The 19,913-nt window shown below is 40.0% G+C and overlaps 1 protein-coding gene across 1 annotated transcript in view; it reads left to right on the plus strand.

The window, feature by feature from the left end:
- Positions 1-19,913, plus strand: part of LOC143885484 (RNA cytidine acetyltransferase 1-like) — a 94,155-nt gene that overhangs the window by 41,944 nt on the left and 32,298 nt on the right. Inside the window, exons 16-22 of the mRNA XM_077389695.1 lie at positions 2,153-2,329; positions 2,417-2,454; positions 6,860-6,953; positions 7,754-7,933; positions 8,036-8,144; positions 8,251-8,320; positions 8,391-8,538. Coding sequence (XP_077245810.1) covers positions 2,153-2,329; positions 2,417-2,454; positions 6,860-6,953; positions 7,754-7,933; positions 8,036-8,144; positions 8,251-8,320; positions 8,391-8,538 — 816 coding nt within the window. The remainder of the gene's footprint in view (positions 1-2,152; positions 2,330-2,416; positions 2,455-6,859; positions 6,954-7,753; positions 7,934-8,035; positions 8,145-8,250; positions 8,321-8,390; positions 8,539-19,913) is intronic.

A 19,913-nucleotide genomic window follows, 5' to 3' on the forward strand; every position in this document is an offset into this window, starting at 1 on the left:
TTTGTGAAAAATCCGAGTTGCAGTCCCTTTGCCGATTACGTTGTAAACGATCTCACCCCAAACACAGACGGATCACCTAATGGCCTTCATTTCCAACTTCCCATTCGTCATAACCAATGAAGCACAGATACGGATACGGGTACGGGGTGCGGGTACGATACGATACCGGTACGTGGATACGTGATTTACAAAAAAAAAAGGATGCGGCTACGCTGAATATAATATTTTTTTTAATATTTTATTATATATTTATAAAAAAATAAAAAAATTAAATATTTTGTTAAAGAATTCAAACAATTTAATTGGAGAACAATCAAATAACAATAACATCATCAAAATCTAATATTACTTGTTTTTAATTACGGGATATATATATATATATATATATATATATATATATATATATTAGAGACATTTTGATATATTCACCCCCTTTTGTTAATTAGGACAACCCCTCTATTGTAAATCTGTAATTTTCGATTTAATTGGAACCGGGTGCGCACCCGATACATACCCAAACCCCGAAGCTGGATTTTCGTTTTGTTTGTTGTTTGAGTGCGTACCCGGTACGTATCCAAAGAGTACCTAAGCGCACCCGCACCTAATACGCACCCGATATGGGTGCGTGGGCCTCTAGAGAGTACCCGTGCTTCTTACCTCGTAACCCATCTTTTCCAATTTCTTGTCTTTGCCTAACGAAGCCTTCATACCTTATTAAGCTAGGCCATCTTTTCCTGTTGTTCCAATTTAGCAATTTTTTTTGGATTTAAAAAAAATTTAACTATAATTTTTTTTCCAGTTGCATTGTCTTTTCCGAAAAAGCCGAAATGCCGAAACGTTCTATTCCACTGGCCAAAACAAAATTGCGAACGAAACGTAATCGATAACTAAGGACAGAATATACAACACATGTGCACAACATTTCGGTTCCCTTGAAAGATCATATTCTCTATGACTTTGATTATTACTTGAATTTAAGGAAAAGGATTTGTATTGGGTTGAATATTTTAGCATTAATTTAGAGCTATGAGTACAGCATTTGGCGTTATTCATACAAGAGAAATCTTACTTGGAGCTGCTCTTGTTTTAATAGAAGTCCTAGGATGTAGAATGCTGCACCCCCCCCCCCCCCCCCCCCCCACACACACACACACACACACACACCCACGGAATGGTGGAATGGTGGGAACTGGGTTGTTAAGAATATCAGGGATGATGGTTATTGAATACTGAAATTGCTTCACATATCGCAAAATATATGATTACACCAAGTGACATTATTCAAGTCAGGCCACACACGGAATGGTGGAACGGTGGGAACTGGGTTGTTAAGAATATCGGGGATGATGATTGTTGAATACTAAAATTGCTTCACATTTCGCAAAATATATGATTGCACCAAGTGACATTATTCAAGTCAGGTATATTAACAAATATCAATTTGCACGTTTGTAGGCAAACACCATACAAGTATTCTTCCAAAAACAAACAAAAAAAGGGGGAAAAAAAAGTAGGGAAAAGACACATGCACACATGTTGCCTTGATGCTTTATGCAACAGGTATAAGGCATTGAGAAACTTCTGAACATAATTATACTATTTTGCGGTCTTTCTTTTTCCTTATAATGTTGAGTTTAGATTTCATTCATCTGTTCCTAATAATATGAACATGTGAAAAGAAGAAATATTTTGTGGTTATTGTGTGAGAAATATGCTTTTATGATTAATGGAAGCCCCCGCTCTGAATACTCTTAAACTCAATTTGGATGGGAGCTCCCTTCGAAATCATGGGCCACCTGGTAATGGTATAGGTGGAGTAATTAGAAATCACAAAGGTGAAATTTTCAAGGCTTTCTCCAAACCTATAGCTGAGTGGATTCAAATGAAGCTGAGTTTAACGCTCTTTTGGAAGGCCTCACCATCCTTCCATCAGAAGCAATAAGTTTCTTTTTGAAGCTGACTCGAGGGTCATCATGTCTTGGGCTATGTGTAATATTCCGGGTCCATGGATAGTAGTAGGCTCTGCTTGTTTCCCATTAAAGAATTCTTGTTTATGCAGTTTATATGATTCATACAATGAATATATCCGTAAGTTTATTTTTTGTCAGTATGATGCTTAGAATGATATATTATATTGTCTTACGAGTCTCAGGTCTGCCTTGAAGGGCAAATTTCCCGTGAATCTGCGATGAAAAGTCTAAATGATGGTCATCAACCTTACGGGGATCAAATACCATGGAAATTTTGTGAACAGTTTCAGGACACAGTTTTTCCAAGTCTTTCTGGTGTTCGTATTGTACGCATTGCTGTCCACCCAAATGCCATGCGGGTAATTTTCCATCCTATGGACATCACATCGCGTTTATGCGATTTCTTCTATCAGAGGTTTTAAATGTTCTCATTCTAATTGTTGTAGCTTGGATATGGCTCAACTGCAGTGGAACTTCTCACCAGGTCTATTTCTTTAGTCTTTTGGTGTTCCTTGAAACTATCTGTTTATTTTATTACCATTCCAATTTCCAAATGCATTATGAACATCCTGTTGGAATCTTCAAGATCCAAAAAAGTGATTAAAATTTTTGTACATCAGTCATGTTGGGTTCCCTTTCCAAAGATAGATGTGCATATGATACTTACTGAAATGTGGTTTCACCTGATAAACTGTTTTTGCATGATTGCTTTTGGGAACTGATAAAGTTTCCCTTTTTTTACACGGTACAGCCACCTCTAGTGTCCGCGGCAATCAAGCCCATTAAATCCTTCCCACGTAAAGTAAATCAGCCCCTCTGCAGTCATAGATACACTGGAGGTGGCTGTCCTAAGTAAAAAAATGGGCGGATATATCACTTCCCTTGCTTTATGATTTCTTCGGCATTGGTATTGGAGCTTTTTCTACGTGATCCTTATTAGGACTTGTCTTATGAGAGCATAATTTCTTTGGTTTGATGATTTATACTCAACTCAACTCAACTAAGCCTTTGTCCCAAACTAGTTGGGGTCGGCTAAATGAATCCTTTAGAAAATTTTTATGAAGAAGGTGAAAGGATCTACCCTGCTCAAATTGACTAAGTCTAATCCTGACACTAGTTGGGTTCGTCTACATAGATCATTTTCTTCCATTATCTCCTATCCAAGGTCATATTTTCTGTTATGTTCCTACCGAAGTTGTTTTCGGTCTGCCCTACCTCTTTTTACTCCATCAACTTGGCACGAGTCACTACTTCTCACTGGAGCATCCAAATGCCTACGTTGGATATGCCCAAACCATCTTAAGTGGTGCTCTCTCATCTTCTTCTCAATTGGTGCCACCCCCACCTTTTTACGAATGTCTTCATTTTTAATTCGGTCTAACCTTGTGTGGCTGCACATACATCTTAAGCATTCGCATCTCCGCTACACTCATCTTATGCATATGCTGCTTCTTGGTGGCCCAACATTCTGAGCGGTACAACAGGTTTGGCCTCACAGCTGTCTTATAAAACTTTCCCTACAACTTGCTAGGTATTTTACGGTCGGACAGAACTCCTAAAGCATGCTTCCACTTCAACTAACCTGCTCTTATTTTGTGGTTAACATCCTCTTCAATCTCTCCTTATGTAGGATTGAACCAAGATAGCGAAAGATATCCCTCCTGTCCAGTCATATTTACTACATGCTCGCCCCGCCTCCTTACATTACTAAAGTTGCTCCATATAATCTGTCTTAGTCCTGCTCAGTCTAAAACCTTTGGATTCCAAAGTAGTTCTCCATAACTCTAAGTTAGCATTAACTCCTGCTTTGGTTTCGTCAATTAATACTATGCCATCTCCAAATAACACACACCATGGCACCTCGTCCTGGATTCCCTCTGTAAGTTCATCCATAACTAGAGTAAAAAGATAAGGGCTTAGAGCTGATCCTTGGTGCTGTCCTATTGTATTTGGAAACTCGCTAGACGTGCCATCCGTAGTTCTGACACTAGTTACTGCTCCATCGCACATATCCTTAATCATATCAACATATTTAGTATGCACTTTTTTCCTTTCAAGGACCCACCACATAATACTCCTGGGAACCCTACCATACGCTTTCTCTAAATCAATGAAAACCAAATGAAGGTTCTTTTTATTTTCTCTAAATCTCTCCATTAACTGCCTAATCAAGAAGATAGCTTCCATAGCCGATCGTCCGGGCATGAAGCCAAACTGATTCTCTTACACCTTAGTCTCTTTTCTTAGTTTATGCTCAATTACACTCTCCCAAAGCTTCATGGTGTGACTCATTAGCTTAATTCCTCAGTAATTGGTGCAACTCTGGATATCCCCTTTATTCTTATAAATAGGTATTAATGTTCTCTTCCTCCACTCATCAGGCATCTTCTTAGTCTTCAAAATATTGTTAAATAATCCAGTTAACGAAACCAAACCCATGTCTCCCAAGCATCTCCAAGTCTCAATAGGAATACCGTCAGGCCTCATAGCCTTACCTAATTTCATCTTTTTCATAGCTACTCTTACCTCTGATGTTCGGATTCTACAGACAAACCTCCGGTTTGAATCATCAAAAGTGTTATCAAGTTCTCCCAAATTCGCTAAGGGTTCTCCATTAAACAACTTATCGAAGTAACTTCTCCACCTCTCTTTAACCTCGTTTTCTTTTACTAACAATCTTTGATTCTCTTCTTTGATGCATTTTATATGATTCATGTCCCTGCTCTACCTTTCTCTCATCTTAGCAAACTTTTAAACATATTTTTCACCCTCTTTCGTCCCTAACCTGTGGTAAAAATCCTCATAGGCTACAAATCCTCTTAGGCCTTGCCTCTAGCTTCCCTTATTTCCTTCTTAGCTTCTTTTTTAGCCAATTTATACTTCTCATTGTTCTCTTCATTTCTACACTTATGCAAACATTTATAACACTCCCCTTTTAGACCTAATCGCCTTTTGGACCTCCTCATTCCACCACCACGCATCTTTAGACGGTGGTCCACTCCCTCTATATTCTCCGAGTACCTCTGTAGCCACTTTCTTGATATAACTAGACATCTCATTCCACATAATATTAGTCCCTTCGTCACGTCTCCAAGGTCTTTCTTTAAATAGTCTATCATTTCCCTTACTAATAATTAAAAAAATAAAACGTAGAGAAAGTGGAAAAAATGTGAATGAAAAGCCAACTATTACATGGATATCATAGACGAATGTTTTGATCTTGCCCAAAGCGTTAATTTAAAGATAGATCTGCATATTTTTCAAGAAACAAGACAAAAAAATGACGAAATAGGAAAAAATAACACATGCAGTTCAAAACATTGGAATCTCCCCGAAACATCTGATGTGGCTTCGATCTGTTAATGAAGCTTAACTCTGACTTCCTTTGGTAGATTTGAATCCAGGGTATCCAAAAAGTCTTTTATTCTCTTTAAACAAATCCACGCCAAACATGGTGAAATTCAATCCACATAGACTATGTCGAACATTTCATCAAAAAAATTGTCAAATCTCCATGGAGGCTTTTGTGATCTGTTTAGCCAACGAATAACATTGGAAGAATCTCCCTCCACTACAACCTTATATCGGTCATCTCGAGCTACAATACTCAAGCCTTGGTATGCTGCCCGTACCTCGGCTTCCGTGGCATCAGCTATGCCAAGCGGGCCACAAAAGGCCCACAATACCTTTCCCTCATCATCTCTAAGAACACCTCCAATACCGTCAGGGCCCGGATTCCTAAGACTAGATCCATCAAAGTTCAATTTTAAAAACCCGGTAATGGAGGAATCCACTTTTGAACCACTTTCTGCTTGATCTCCTCACTACCACAAACCTCTCGCCGTCTTTCCCAGAGGTCGAAAGAGGAGAGAAAAGCAAAATAGGAAAGCGACTTAGCCCAAGAAATCACCAAAGCAATGACTTTCAAGAAAAGGAATTGTGCATTCTTGGCCCTTCCTTTAAAGATCCTCGCATTTCTGTCCTTCCATATTACCCAAATGATTGCTAAGAAACACATCTTCCACAGAATTCTACCTCACTTTTCCAAGTCGCCTTGGACCACGCTAAAAACAAGTCCGGCAAATTTTGCGGAAAAACTCAACAAATACCAAACCTTCGGATCACCTTGCACCAAATTTCCCTTGCTACTTTGCAATGGATTAGAAGATGGTCCACTGACTCTTCATCCTCCATACACATAGAACAATGATTGACAATCAAAATCATCCTTTTCCGTAGGAAATCCACTGTTTGGATGCGATTTCTCAGAGCCGCCCATCCAAAGGTAGTAACCGAAGGCGGAGAGTGAAATTTCCGCACTTGCAATTTTGGTGGACACCAAGCTAGTCACATGATGACTATATTAGGATTTGACTGAAAAATCACCATGTGTGTTCCATATCCAGACCCTTTGTCGACCCCATCACTTTTTATATACATTTTGTCAAGCATTTCCAACAACGTTCCAATAGAATCCAATTCACGGCCGAAGAAATTTCTCTTGGCTAGAGTGGGTGTATCGCTTGAGGCGTTGGCTTTTTATGATGAGCTCCCTCCTTGAGTTTCTTTGTGCTTGTATTTTTTCTCTTGTTTCTTCTTCTCTCTTGTTCGGACCATCTCGGTCGTCTTCTTTGTTCTTTATTAAAATTTGGCTACCTTGTTAAAAAAACAAATCCATGCTGATATGTCATGAAGCTGAAAAAAATCATCATATATAAGTTTGATACATTCTGATATGTCATGAAATATATTTGCTTTTTATGTATATGATAATTGCTTTGGGATTTTTACTTTCAGCATATCCAGCTCATGGAGAAACTTTTCTGAAATGTCCATGCATGATGAAACTTAATTCGGGAAACCCTTTTATAGCTTTATCCTATCTTCAGATACTATGAAGGACATTTGACACACATCTCTGAGATGGATGCTGACAAATTTGAGGAGAGGCCCCAAGTCAAAGTTACAGAAGCAGCAGAGAAGGTTTGATTTCTGAAGTGTTTTTTTTTCTTTTTTAAAGGGCAGCTTGATTTTTGAAGTTTGAAGATGGCATTTATATCCGGCTATGGTCATAAAAATGTAGGTTAATTTATAATATTACTGATAAGCCTAGCTGTGCGTAAATGTTTTAGTTTGCAAAATAATCAGTCAATTTAAAACATGTCCACAGTGTTTCAGAAAATCATTCTAGTTCTGGTCCTATCACAAGCTTGGGTGAAGCTGAAACATCAAAGGATGCCACTCGTTCAATGTTGTGTATTTCTATCAAAACATTTGAGTTTGACATCATGAATTCCCCAGCCTGGATGTGCACCATGTCACAAATATCGTTCTCGGAAATTTCTCAGCAAGGGAAAATATCGGGATATATTATTTTTTTTTATTTTTCGGGTTTATATCAGGAGAAAACCGATAAAAATAATTTTTTTTATAAAATATATAAAAATATAAAATTTAATAAAAAATATAAAATAAAAATATTGTAAAAATATTCGGATAATATCGTGATATTATCCCGATATTTTATGATAAACGTGAAAATATAGCTGAATCTTTAAAATCTCGGGATTATTTCGGGATTTTGTTCTTTTATGAAAAATGTTGCGATACAGACATGATATTTTTAAAATATTGGAGATATTTGTGACATAGGACGTACATGCTTTTAAAATTTCTCTTCATGTGACATCCTTAGGTGTTCTCTTAGACAGTATCACTCTAATTATTTTAGTCTTTTATGTCGTTTGAAGTCATTTGCTCAGCACCTCGCACCTTGCTTGCAGTTGTCTTTGCTAGAAGAAAATATAAAGCCGCGGGCCAACCTTCCTCCTCTGCTCGTCCATCTTCGTGAACGGCAGCCTGAAAAGCTCCATTTCATTGGTGTCTCTTTTGGACTGACATATGATCTTTTTCGCTTCTGGCGAAAACACAAGTTTGCTCCTTTCTACATTGGCCAGATACCAGTTATAAATCTTTTAATTCTTTTAGTGCTGTGGCTATTTGACATGTAAAATCTTTTGCGGAGAATTAATTTTTTATGACAATTTTTCTCGTTGATGCATCAGAGTACTGTGACTGGAGAGCATACTTGCATGGTTCTTAAGTCACTGAACAATGATGAGATTGAAGTTGGTGGATTAGGTCAAGGGGGCTTCCTTAGTCCATTTTATGAAGGTGGGTCTATGCTAAGGCTTAATTTACTATCATTTGTGGTAATTCCTGGTTTTAACCTTGCCAAGGATTGCTTGAACTAATCTGTCTTCTTCATGGATTGTTCCAGATTTCAGAAGAAGATTTACCCGACTTCTTGGTTCTAGCTTTAGATCATTGGATTACAAACTTGCAATGAGGTCAGTTTTTAGAATTCACCCTTCTTCAGTAAAGGGCTTGTCTGACATGGTTTTTCAACCTTTGTTCTAGTGTCTTGAATCCAAAAATCAACTTCATGGACCATGAATCTACAAAGTCAACCGTTAATGAGTTTCTCAAGTCACCCAAGGATTTGCTGTCACCATATGATATGAAGCGTCTGGAATCTTATACCAACAATCTGGCAGATTTTCATCTGGTAAGTTATTGAGTGCTCACAAATTGTTGGCTCCCCGTCTCCTCAATAATTCTTATGTATTGCTTGTTATATACTCTCTCTTTTCTGAGTGTAAGTTATGCAAATCAAATGTTAAGGTTGTGTTTGTAAGTTCAGTGGGTCCTATCTGCGAATTATGGCCTAACAGATCCGTGAGGACTATTGTTATGGGTTGAGGTCGATGTGACTCGGAAAGCTGGGAAAGCGAGGATATCAACACTCAGATTTTCACGAAAAAATTGGAAGGAGTCGGATTTGATGAGAATTTTGAGTTTCAAGAAGAAAGTGGGCTTGTGCTGCAAGGAGATTGAATCATTTAGGGTGAGAAGTGTTCAGATTCTGTAGGAAACCAAAGGAGTTTAAGAAAAAGTGGTTAAATAAAAAGTGGAGTGTCAAATCACTTCTCTTGGTCATGGACAAGTTGTTACTTTGTGGCAGATTGAGGGTATTGATAGGCTTGACCAAATGTCAGTCTTTTTGTGGTGGGAAAGTGAAGGTTGGGGGGGATCTTAGGAGCAGTGTCTCAAAATGTGGATGCCGGCCAAAACGCGGCCAAAGCAAATCTTCTTCGATGCGGTGCGGCACGATTATTCGGTTTATGTGGCCAAAGTACTTGGTTGACACGCCTGATTACTCAGTTGTTGCGATCATTACTCGGGAGAATCAAAGCATTTTTATGGGCTTTGCAGGGCAAAACATGGACTCAAACAAGAACATGGGATAGGTAAAAGGGACTCGACTTCAGCAAGTTGACTAGGTCTCTGAAAAAGTTTTAAATTTCGGTTTCGGTTTTGGTCAGCACGGAAACGGAAACATTTCAGTTTCGGTGGAAATCTTGTAAAATCATATAAACGTATGGAAATGTATGCAAATGATGAAATTTTAAGATGAAACTTTGGGAAATTCTAGAATAAACACAAGTACTTACTTAGAAACCATCACATAAGCGATACAAAGTACAGACATCCATAATGGCTTAATCACCCTTAACTTAGTGATGTGCGTTTCACAAATGTCTGGAACAATAAAGTCAATAAAGAAGTACAATTTAATGAAGTATAAGAAATTAAAATGACCAATTTCCCGTCCAAGGACCTCAACTCTTTGTCAAATAGCTTTATACGATGTAAATCATATCACCTTTCTATTTTTTTATCATTCCAAAAATTTTGGTCGAATGTCGAGAATTTCGGTCGAAAATAATGATGTGTAGGGAATTCATTGAGATTTCTTTGCGGTGGGGATGGAAACAGAAACATTTCGGTCGTTTCAGGAAAATTTAAAACTATGGTCTCTTGGGAGTTTTTAAACTATTCTTTGGAGAGATTTCGAGTAAGTGGTTAGAATGATGGAGATTTTGAAGAATCAACACGATGTGAGTAAATTGGTTAGTGCTGAATACTGGATACCTTTGGTTTAAAGGGGGCAAAAAATACACCTTTCTTCCATATGATGGCTAAGATTATGATGAATTGGGATTGTGAAAGAAGAAGAGGGTTTCTATAAATCTATACAGAAACTTTAATATAATGTCAGTGTTGAGTAGTATGTAAGGGTAGTTTAGGTATTATGTGTATGTAAGGGTAGTTTAGGTATTGAAGTATTTGTAGACATGTAACCCTATTTGGGCTCCTATCATGGTTTGAAATTTTGGTTTCAGCATATATTTCGGTCCTAGCCGAAACCAAAATTTCAGCCGAAATCCCGAAATTTATGCCGAAATTAGGTAAAGACGCTCGAAATAATGTTTTTTTGGGCCGAAATTAATTTCGGCTGAAATTTTGTAAAGGAATAAATAATTAATATTTTTTTTATGAAATTTTGCCGAAATAACCGAAATTTTTGACTGAAATGTTGTACATTTCGGTAATTTCGGTTGTTTCGATGTCGGTCGGATTTCGGTCGAAATTTTAAATCATGGCTCCTATATATACATCATATTACATGGGAGCTCCCTATTGGAGAATCCCTCATCTTCTCCCTCACTCTTCGTCTTCTCTGCTCTTATTCATTCTAACATGGTATCAGAGCAGAGATCCTTTTTTTTAATGGTATCAAAGCAAAGATCCTAGTAGAGAAAGAAAATAATAAGAGTTTCCATTCCATTCCTTCTTCCTCTCTAACCATTTTTTTTTTTTTGAAATGGCAGAATAATAATATAAAAGAAAAAAAGGGAGTGGGCCGAGGAGGACCACAACAAAATACAAGAAACTCCATTACTAACAGTTAGTTTTATTCGTAAGTTTTTGAAAGCATGGCCTTGATGAATGCCAAGCACGGTGGTGATGAATTTTCCTTTTGTTAAAGAAAATTAGAGTATACTATAAAGAATTAATGGGTCAGTTGGATATTCAGGAGCCAAAAACTCTTTAATTTATAGCCGAGAGACGGTTATCGGTTCAAGGGCTAAATGTGACCTTGCTTTTTCTGGGCAGGGTAAGAATGGATATTGACTGGTCTACCACTTGTATTTTCTTTGTCGGATGGTTGGTTGGTCTGGCAACAACATCTAGGGATCCTCGAATAGTGTGATATCTCAACTGGGTAAATCCTTTAATTTTTGCATTATGAGAAAACATACATGTTTCACATTTTGAGTCTGATGAAAGGATTTGCACACTAGACACTGAATGAGATTGTTAGAGTAAGATAATGAGAATGAAAGAGTTGGAGACTTGCTCCGCCTCACTATTATATTATATAGACAAGTACAATGACTATATTGCCCTCAGGCTTATGACATATATCTAACACTCCCCCTCAAGCTGGAATGTAAATATTATACATTCCTAGCTATTTACAAATGTCATTGAGTTTAGCTTTGCTTAAGGAATTGGTAAATACATCCGCTAGCTGATCTACAGATCGAGTGAAAGCAACCTGAACTTCGCCTCTCTGTATGCTCTAGCGAACAAAATGACAGTCTACCTCGATATGCTTGGCCCTCTCATGAAACACGGGATTGGTAGCAATGTAGACATCAGCTTTATTATCACAACAAAGCTGTGCTGGAGACGATGATGTAAACCCAATCTCAGATAGGAGAGATCATAGCCAGAGGAGTTCTCCACTCGTGTGAGACATAGCTCGATACTCTGCCTCTGCACTAGACATAGAAACTATATCTTGCTTTTTACTTCTCCACGATACAAGGTTGCCTCCAACAAAGGTACAATAGTCTGTGGTGGATCTCCTATCTGCTGGAGATCCTGTCCAATTTGCATCACAAAATCCTTCCACTCGACTCTATCCATGTTTCTTGAACATAAGACCTTCCCCTTTAGATAAGGATCTGAACTACTACTGCCCAGTGAGAAGTGCGTTGTGCACTAACTAACCACACCAACTGCATATGAAATGTCTAGGAAAGTAACAGTGAGGTAGATAAGCTTTCCTACTTGTCGGCGATACCGACCAGGATCATCCATCAAATCTCCTTCTGCCGTAAGTTTAGTATTAAGGTCCATAGGTACAGTCGCTGGTTTCATCCCTGTGAAACCAGTATACTCCAATAAATCTGGAACATATTTCTCTGTGAGAGAGATAAACTAGTACCACAGTATGCAACCTCAATCCCCAGAAAGTATCGAAGGCGTCCAAGATCCTTTGTAGCAAACTCTTTTTGTAAGAACACTTTCAACCTCTGTAAGCCAGCTGTATCTTCCATGTATTAATGATATCGTCTACATAAACAATGAGTAGAATATACCCTGCATCAGAACAACAACTAAACACCGAGTGATCCACTGCACACTGTCACATACCAAATCTCATGATCGCATCAGTAAAGCGGCCAAACCATGCTCTTGGAGATTGTTTTAATCCATACAAGGACTTATGGAGTCTACAAACTGAGGAGGACATCTCCCCCTGAGCAACATACCCAGAAGGTTACTCTATATACACCTCCTCAGTCAACTGCCCATGAGGAAAGGCATTTTTGATATCCAGCTGATACAGGGGCCAGCCTCGATTGACAGCGAGGGAGATAAAAACTCTAACAGATGGAATTTTGGCCTCTGGTGAAAAGGTCTCTCTGTAGTCAAGGCCATATGTCTGGGTGTAGTCCTTAGCGACAAGGAGCGCCTGAAGTCGCTCAATGGTTCCATATGGCAAGTGTTTGATGGCAAATACCCAGCGGCAACCAACAGCCTGAGCTCCAAAAGGAAGCGGAACCAAATCCCATGTATGATTAGATTGAAGGGCTGCCATTTCAGCATCCATAGCAGCATGCCAGCCAGGGTGAGGTAGTGCCTCTTGGACATTCTTGGGCAAAGAGACAAGAGACAAGGAAGAGACAAAACTGCGAAAACAAGGGGTAAGATGCTCATAAGAAACAACTGAAGAAATAGGATAAGCAGTCTGACGAGATCTCATACGAGATGTAATAGGTGAATCGACTGAAGTAACAGGACTAGAAACAACGGGGTACCTGAGTGGCAGTAGCCGGGATCTCTATTTGGGAGGAAATTTGCTCAGGCATTACATCATATGCCTCTTTCGCTCGTCGTTGGTAGACCTTAGTAACAGGCGGTGGTGACACGGTGCAGTTGTAATAGGAGGACTAGGATGATCAACAGGATCGTGAAGAACAGGGATATGAAGAGGAAGCGGCGGTGCTGAAATGATAGAAGCATCCACTGGAGAAGGAAAAAAGAATGGCTCCTACTCAAAAAAGGTGACATTGGCTGAAACAAACATGTGTCTCAACCGTGGGCTATAGCAACGATAGCCTTTCTGGGTACGAGAGTATCTCTAGAAATACACATTTCTCTGCCTTATGATCCAATTTATAATCACCTGGAGATAGGGGTGGACATGGTTCCGGTTCGAACCGGGGAACCGAACCGAACCGGCACATATGGTTCGGTTCGGTTCGGTTCGGTTCCAGCTATATATGGTTCGGTTCCGGTTCTAAAAATTTGGAACCGGTGGATATTCGGTTCGGTTCTGGGTTTGGGATCCCGGAACCGAGAACCGACACTACTTACTTAGGGATTTGATAAAATCAGTCCTCCCCCATTTAATTCACCCCTCTGTAACGTTTTCCTTTGCCTTTAAAATTTTAACTCACCCCCCTTTTACCGATTTGTAGTTCATAACTTCATATATAATTTGATAGGGGCCTATTTGTAGTCCACATATATAAATGTTATCCCAACTTTGATATGCATTGGATATTGTATATTAGGAATTGCCCAAAACTTTGATACGAATGGTATATACCTGTTTGTAGTCCATATATACCTGTTCACATATAATTTGATAGGGCATGTTTGATAGGGCCTGTTTGTAGTCCATATATACATGTTTGGCTGTTTGTAGTTTGGTTGGGTAAACCCAGAACCGAACCGAACCGAACCGATTATATATGGTTCTGGTTCGGTTCGGTTCCAAACTTATATGGTTCGGTTCTGGTTCCAATTTTAGGGAACCGATTATATATGGTTTGGTTCTGGGTATGCCCCAAAACCGAACCGAACCGAACCATGTCCACCCCTACTTGGAGATAGATTATGGACAAAACAGACATGTCCGAACACTCGCAGATTCGAAGGAAGGGCCCATCTGTATGATGAAGAATGGAAAAAGGGGTAGAGCCATCCAGAACGGAGGATAGATGACAGTTAGCCAAGAAACAGGTAGTGAGTATGGCATCACTCCTATAAGACTTAGGAACTCGCATTTGAAAAAAGCATAGAGCGAGTGATATCGAGGTAGCGCAGGTTCCGCTTAGCCACACCATTTTGCTGTGAAGTATGTGCGCATGAAGACTGATGCACAATGCCACGAGAGGATAAGAAATCCTGAAACTCAGTAGAGAAATATTCCCTAGCGTTGTCAGTGCGCAAACATTTAATGCTACAATTGTATTGGTGAGCAATCTCTGCATAAAATGTGCGAAAAACATGAAAAACCTAAGAGCGATCCTTAAGCAAGTATAGCCAAGTAACGCGAGAATAAGCATCCACAAACACAATTAAATATCTGTAACCAGAATGTGACATAATCCGTGAATGACCCCATACATCTGAATGTACTAAAGCAAAAGGACTCATAACACGGCTAACGACTCTAGAGGGAAAAGACACGCCAGTGTTTCCCGAGTTCACAGGACTCGCAATCGAAAGACTGAATAATTGATGACACAACTGATGACTGGCGAAGCTTCTATAGAGAAGGGTGGCCTAAGCGACAATGCCACAAGTAAAAATCAGTAGAGGTGTGCAGAATAAGACGAGGTGGGCTATTGTCTAAGCGGTAGAGTCCATCATGCTCACGGCTCAAGCCAATCATCCTCCAAGTCAAGAGATCCTGAAAGAGACAATAAGACGGATAGAATGAGACAGAGCAATTTAAATGTTTTGTAAGCTGACTAACAGAAATGAGATTAAAACGGGATTTAGGCACACAAAACAGAAGCAAAAGTAAGCCCAAAATGGGGCGAAAGAGTACCGATACCTGAGATAGGGGTGGATGCCCCATCGACGAGAGTGACCGAGTGGGAATCAGAGGGAAAATAGTGAAAAGAGCTAAGAGAAGAGGAATTACCCTTGAGATGGTTCGAAACCCCAGAATCAATAATCCAGGAGCTGGAGCTACTAAGGATGCTGGAGAACTACCTGGCTGGGCAAAACTCGCAGTGGCTGGACGGCTGCTCAAGCGAAGACACTGAGACTCATCATAATAAGCCTGTGAAATGGTCAGTGTATCTGTAGCAGGTGCAAGAGCAGAGTCAGATGGAACAGAAGTATCAGGTAGACCGGCAGCAGTGATGTGGGCCGAGCGTGGAGGTCGAAGCTCAGGATGGAGCTGAAAACAAATATCAACATGATGGCCCTCTCTCTGACAATGGGTACAAAAGGAGCATCCTCGGCCGCCACCAAGGCGACCACCACCACGGTCTCCACGGCCACGTCCACGACCAAAGGAGGCACCACCATGGCTCGGACAAGAACCGCTATGACATGCTGCTAAAGCGGAGCCATCAACAAATATTGCTACCGAGGATCACTAGGAGAGCATTGCTGAACATGAGAATAGACCTCTGTGAGTGAAGGAATGGATCTAGATCCCATAACCTGCTGACGAAGATGTGTATACTCAGAACCCAAACTCTCAAGGTAATGAACAACACATATCTGGTCCCACTGGCGAGCAGCAACAGTAAGGTCGGACGTGAGAGACATAAATACATCAAGCTGCTGACATAAGGCTACAAACTTACTGTATTGAGCAGCAGTGGACATATCGTCATGGTGAAAACATATCCTCTCAGAGTACGTGGATCAGATACGATTGATGTTGGACACACCAGAATAAAGTAGTGTAGTCTGATCCTAGACCTGTTTGGTTGTAGGAAGAAGCATCATGGGGCCAATAATATGATAGGCCATACTCTGCCAAAGTAGGGTACGGACTTGAGCATCCTCCTGTTCCCACCGATCATAGGTAGGGTCCGTAGTACGAGGAGGATCATGACGAAGAATATGGGCCTTGCCCCGAGCAACTAAGTCTCAACTGCAGCTTTCCAAGTCACATAGTTTGCCCTTTCTAATTTGACAGTGGTCATCTCTGGGAATGAACCATCCCACAGAGACGGTCGAAGTAGGAACCGAAGAGGGTGTCGCACGGACCTCATGGGTCACGCTGGAGGATGGATTCTCAATAACGGGGTCCATAAAGACGAACAAAAGAGAAAAAAAAGTCTAACAATGATTCGGTTCAGAAAACAAAGAAAGATGAAAAGATGGGCAAACTAAATGAAGAATAGTACGCTAAATGCGGCTCCAACGAGAACATACAACTGAATCAAGGCACAAGTAGACATACATACGGAATAACCACGGAGCCGCGAACGAGAGAGAAGGGTAATAGAATGACAATCTAGTGCATTAGGGCGCTAAGAGGAATAGGGAAAGAAAAACAAGAGATATAAAGCGAGAGATGTAAAAAAAGGTAGGGTTAGGGTTTAGAAAATGATGTTTAGGGTTAGGAAGAAGTAGGAGGGTCTGGTTGGGAGAAAAGAAAGGGATGGGGTAGGGTTAGAGGCGATGGTGGATGGTGAGGGGTTGGAGGGGCCGCACTATTAATGGTACTGTTCACGGCATTGTTCACGGGTACTGTTCACACACATAGTGAGAGAGAGAGAGAGAGAGAGAGAGAGAGAGAGAGAGAGAGAGAGAGAGAGAGAGAGAGAGAGAGCGAGAGAGAGAGAGGCAATGGTGGATGGCGGAGGTGTCTGTTCGCGGTCCCTAGGGGATCGTAACCCAAGGGCTTTGATACCGTGTCAGAGTCAGAGAATGAGAATGAAAGAGTTGGAGACTTGCTCCCCCTCACTATGATATTTATATTATAAAGACAAGTACAATGACTATATTGCCCTCAGGCTTATTACATATATCTAACAGAGGTTATGGTAATAAATACATACAGGTATATATATATATATATATATATATATATATATATATATATATATATATGTATGTATATATGTTTGTGTGTGTCTATATATATGTGTGTATATATATACTCAACTCTACTAAGCCTTTGTCCAAACTACTTGGGGTCGGCTTTTGCATGTATATATATATGGAAAATTGTTTGTGAGCTTGAGCTCATATAAGCCTATATGAGCTAGAGTGCCACAAAAACATGGGTCCCGCATTTTTTGGGTGATTGAAAGCATTCATTTGGAAGGACTTTACATAGATAGGGTGTGTATCAAAAATCTGGTCCATAGGATCATTCTAACCCATCCAAAAGTGGAGGGGAAAATGGACGGACACTGTCGACAAATCTACCGATTTTTGCCCTCCACTTTTGGAGGGGTTGGGATGATCCAATGGACTTGATTTTTGGTACACACCCTATCTATGATGGGGCCTTGCAAACGAATGGTTTGGATCACCACCAAATGTGAGACCCGTGTGTTTTGGCACTCAAGCTCATATAAGCTTATATGAGCTCAAGCTCACGAGCAGTTTCCCCCAAGGTTGCCAGAGCGAGAATCGAAAGCGGAAATTGAAGGCTCCCGGAATGGTCGGAAGCGGGAATCGTGAAGTGTTCGGAGAGTCGTCGGGAATCGTTGAGAGTTACGAATCGCCAAGGAATCTCCAGGGAATCGCTGGAAAATCGCGTTTTACGTAACATTAAACTGTGGCTCCCAAAAGTGGGAATCGCGTTTCCGGTGAATTATAAACCGCGATTCCCAAAAGTGGGAATCGGGTTTCCGGCGAATCCGAACTGGGATTCCCAGTTTTTGAGGGTTCGAGAAGATTCATGTTTCGGATTCGCGAACTGGGGAATCGCGGTTCCCCACTTCTAGGGAAGAATCCTGCTTCCTTGGTTTCCCTATATATATGTATCTATACAAATATGTGTGTGTGTGTGTGTGTGTGTGTGTGTGTGTGTGTGTGTGTGCTTTTGCATGCATGTGGGAAAGGCTTGGTTTGCAAATGTTTAGAGGTTTTTTGTTAGGCACCAATGGCATGCAAGCTAGACACTTGAGATATGCTAACAAAAAAGGAGATTTAGATTAGAATGCATGTGCGTCATTGTTGAAATTATAATTTGTGGGTTATTTATTATTACAAATTTACCCATAGGAATTAAAGAGCATTATTGGCTTTCTTGGCATGGATTATGTTGAGATGACCCAATATCCTTCGTGATGAAGTTAGCAAAACTGGTTTTGGGTGGCTTACATCACTCATTTGTTTTATTATTATTTTTCTGCAGCAGAGCTCTGCCATTGCCGAGTGTAGATCACCACGATTGGGTATTCTCAAGATCAGCGGTTGACATTTTCATGGATTTAGGAAGGTAGACCATTTTAGAAAAGTGACCCCATACCTGATGAGTTGATGAGAATAGCGAATATCTTGGGGAAACTACATTGTATGTCAAAGATTAATATATCTATACTTTGATGGGCAAAGGCTTAGTTGAGTTGAGTTGAGTTTTGATGGGCAAGTATTAGAGAAAATGCCACTATTATTATCAACAAATGATGTTCCTAGGAATTGGACGATGTCAATAGGTAATGTTCATGAAGGGAGGATGGAAGTAAGGTGGATCCCTCCTCCCCAAACACTACTAAATACAATCTTGATGGAAACATCATTATGAGTATGGACGACTAAGTTAGAATTGGTGTATTTTCCTTTTTTTATGGAACATCTCACCTGTCTTGTGTACTTTGTGTTGTTTAATAAAATTGTCTATTGATACTTTTAAAAACACCAAATCGCAAAACAGCTACCTGGATATGCATCACTAATAATGTATGCTTGAATTTAATAATTGGTGAAGGAGTCACTACGGACATTTGTAATCAATGCATTACTGCTGTCATCATGGTTTAATAATGTATTGGCTTTCTGGTATGCATCAGAGGACCTCAATATTCATTATCTAACCTTACTAAATTGTCTGAGACAAACGTTATACTAGATGTCACGGTATGTTTATTTGGATTGTTATCGTATCATGCGATATGTCTTGGCATTAGCCACTAATGTATCTTTCATATATTGTTTAATATTATTTGAGCCCTGATTATACTGTTAGAATATTGGAAAGCTATCTTCTTCTTTTTTTGAAATTGTAATAGAATGAATTTATAAGGAGAACCAAGGCGGTCCATAAAAGAACAACAAAGAGTCTATAATACAAACTACAAAGATATCAAGGTGGAAGGAAATCAAACCATTCCAAATCCAACCTATTCACACCAGACCTAGCTAGGGAGTCTGCTTCCGAATTAGCAGATCTCCTTACATGCTTAAAGACTATAGATGAACCATAATTTAAATCTGCAGTCTCCCCAAAATAAGACAAAATCCTCCATAGGAGAGCTGCCGAGCCCAATAACCACCTCACCACATTTTTGGAATCTCCCTCCATAGTGGTCTTATTATAAAGATCCTTCTCAAGTCTTAGAATCCCTTGGTACACCGCCCTAACTTCCGCCTCACTTGAATTGCTTACCCCAATAGGACCGGAATAGGACCATAAAACCGAACCAAGAGAATCCCGACATAGGCCACCAATACCTGCCAGCCCGGGTTCCCCAAACTAGACACATCAAAATTGACCTTGAGTAAATCTACCGGGGGAGGCTCCCAATGGTGAATAGGCTGAGGTCTCCTTTCACTTTCATTACAGACTATTTGCCACCCCTCGCATAAATTGAAGGCTGATACAAATTTAAACATTGATAGGTTTTTCACCCAGGCAATGGATAGAGCTATTACTTTAATATAGAGCTAGTATGGGGCTTTGGCCACCCCTTCAAAGACTCTAGAGTTCCTCTCATTCCCGATAACTCACCAAGTAGCCAAAAGACAAAT

This window comes from Tasmannia lanceolata, unplaced genomic scaffold (genome assembly GCF_043159265.1).
Source record: "Tasmannia lanceolata isolate RefF3 unplaced genomic scaffold, GAP_Taslan_0.1 ptg000008l, whole genome shotgun sequence".
In the NCBI taxonomy this organism is placed as follows: Eukaryota; Viridiplantae; Streptophyta; class Magnoliopsida; order Canellales; family Winteraceae; genus Tasmannia; species Tasmannia lanceolata.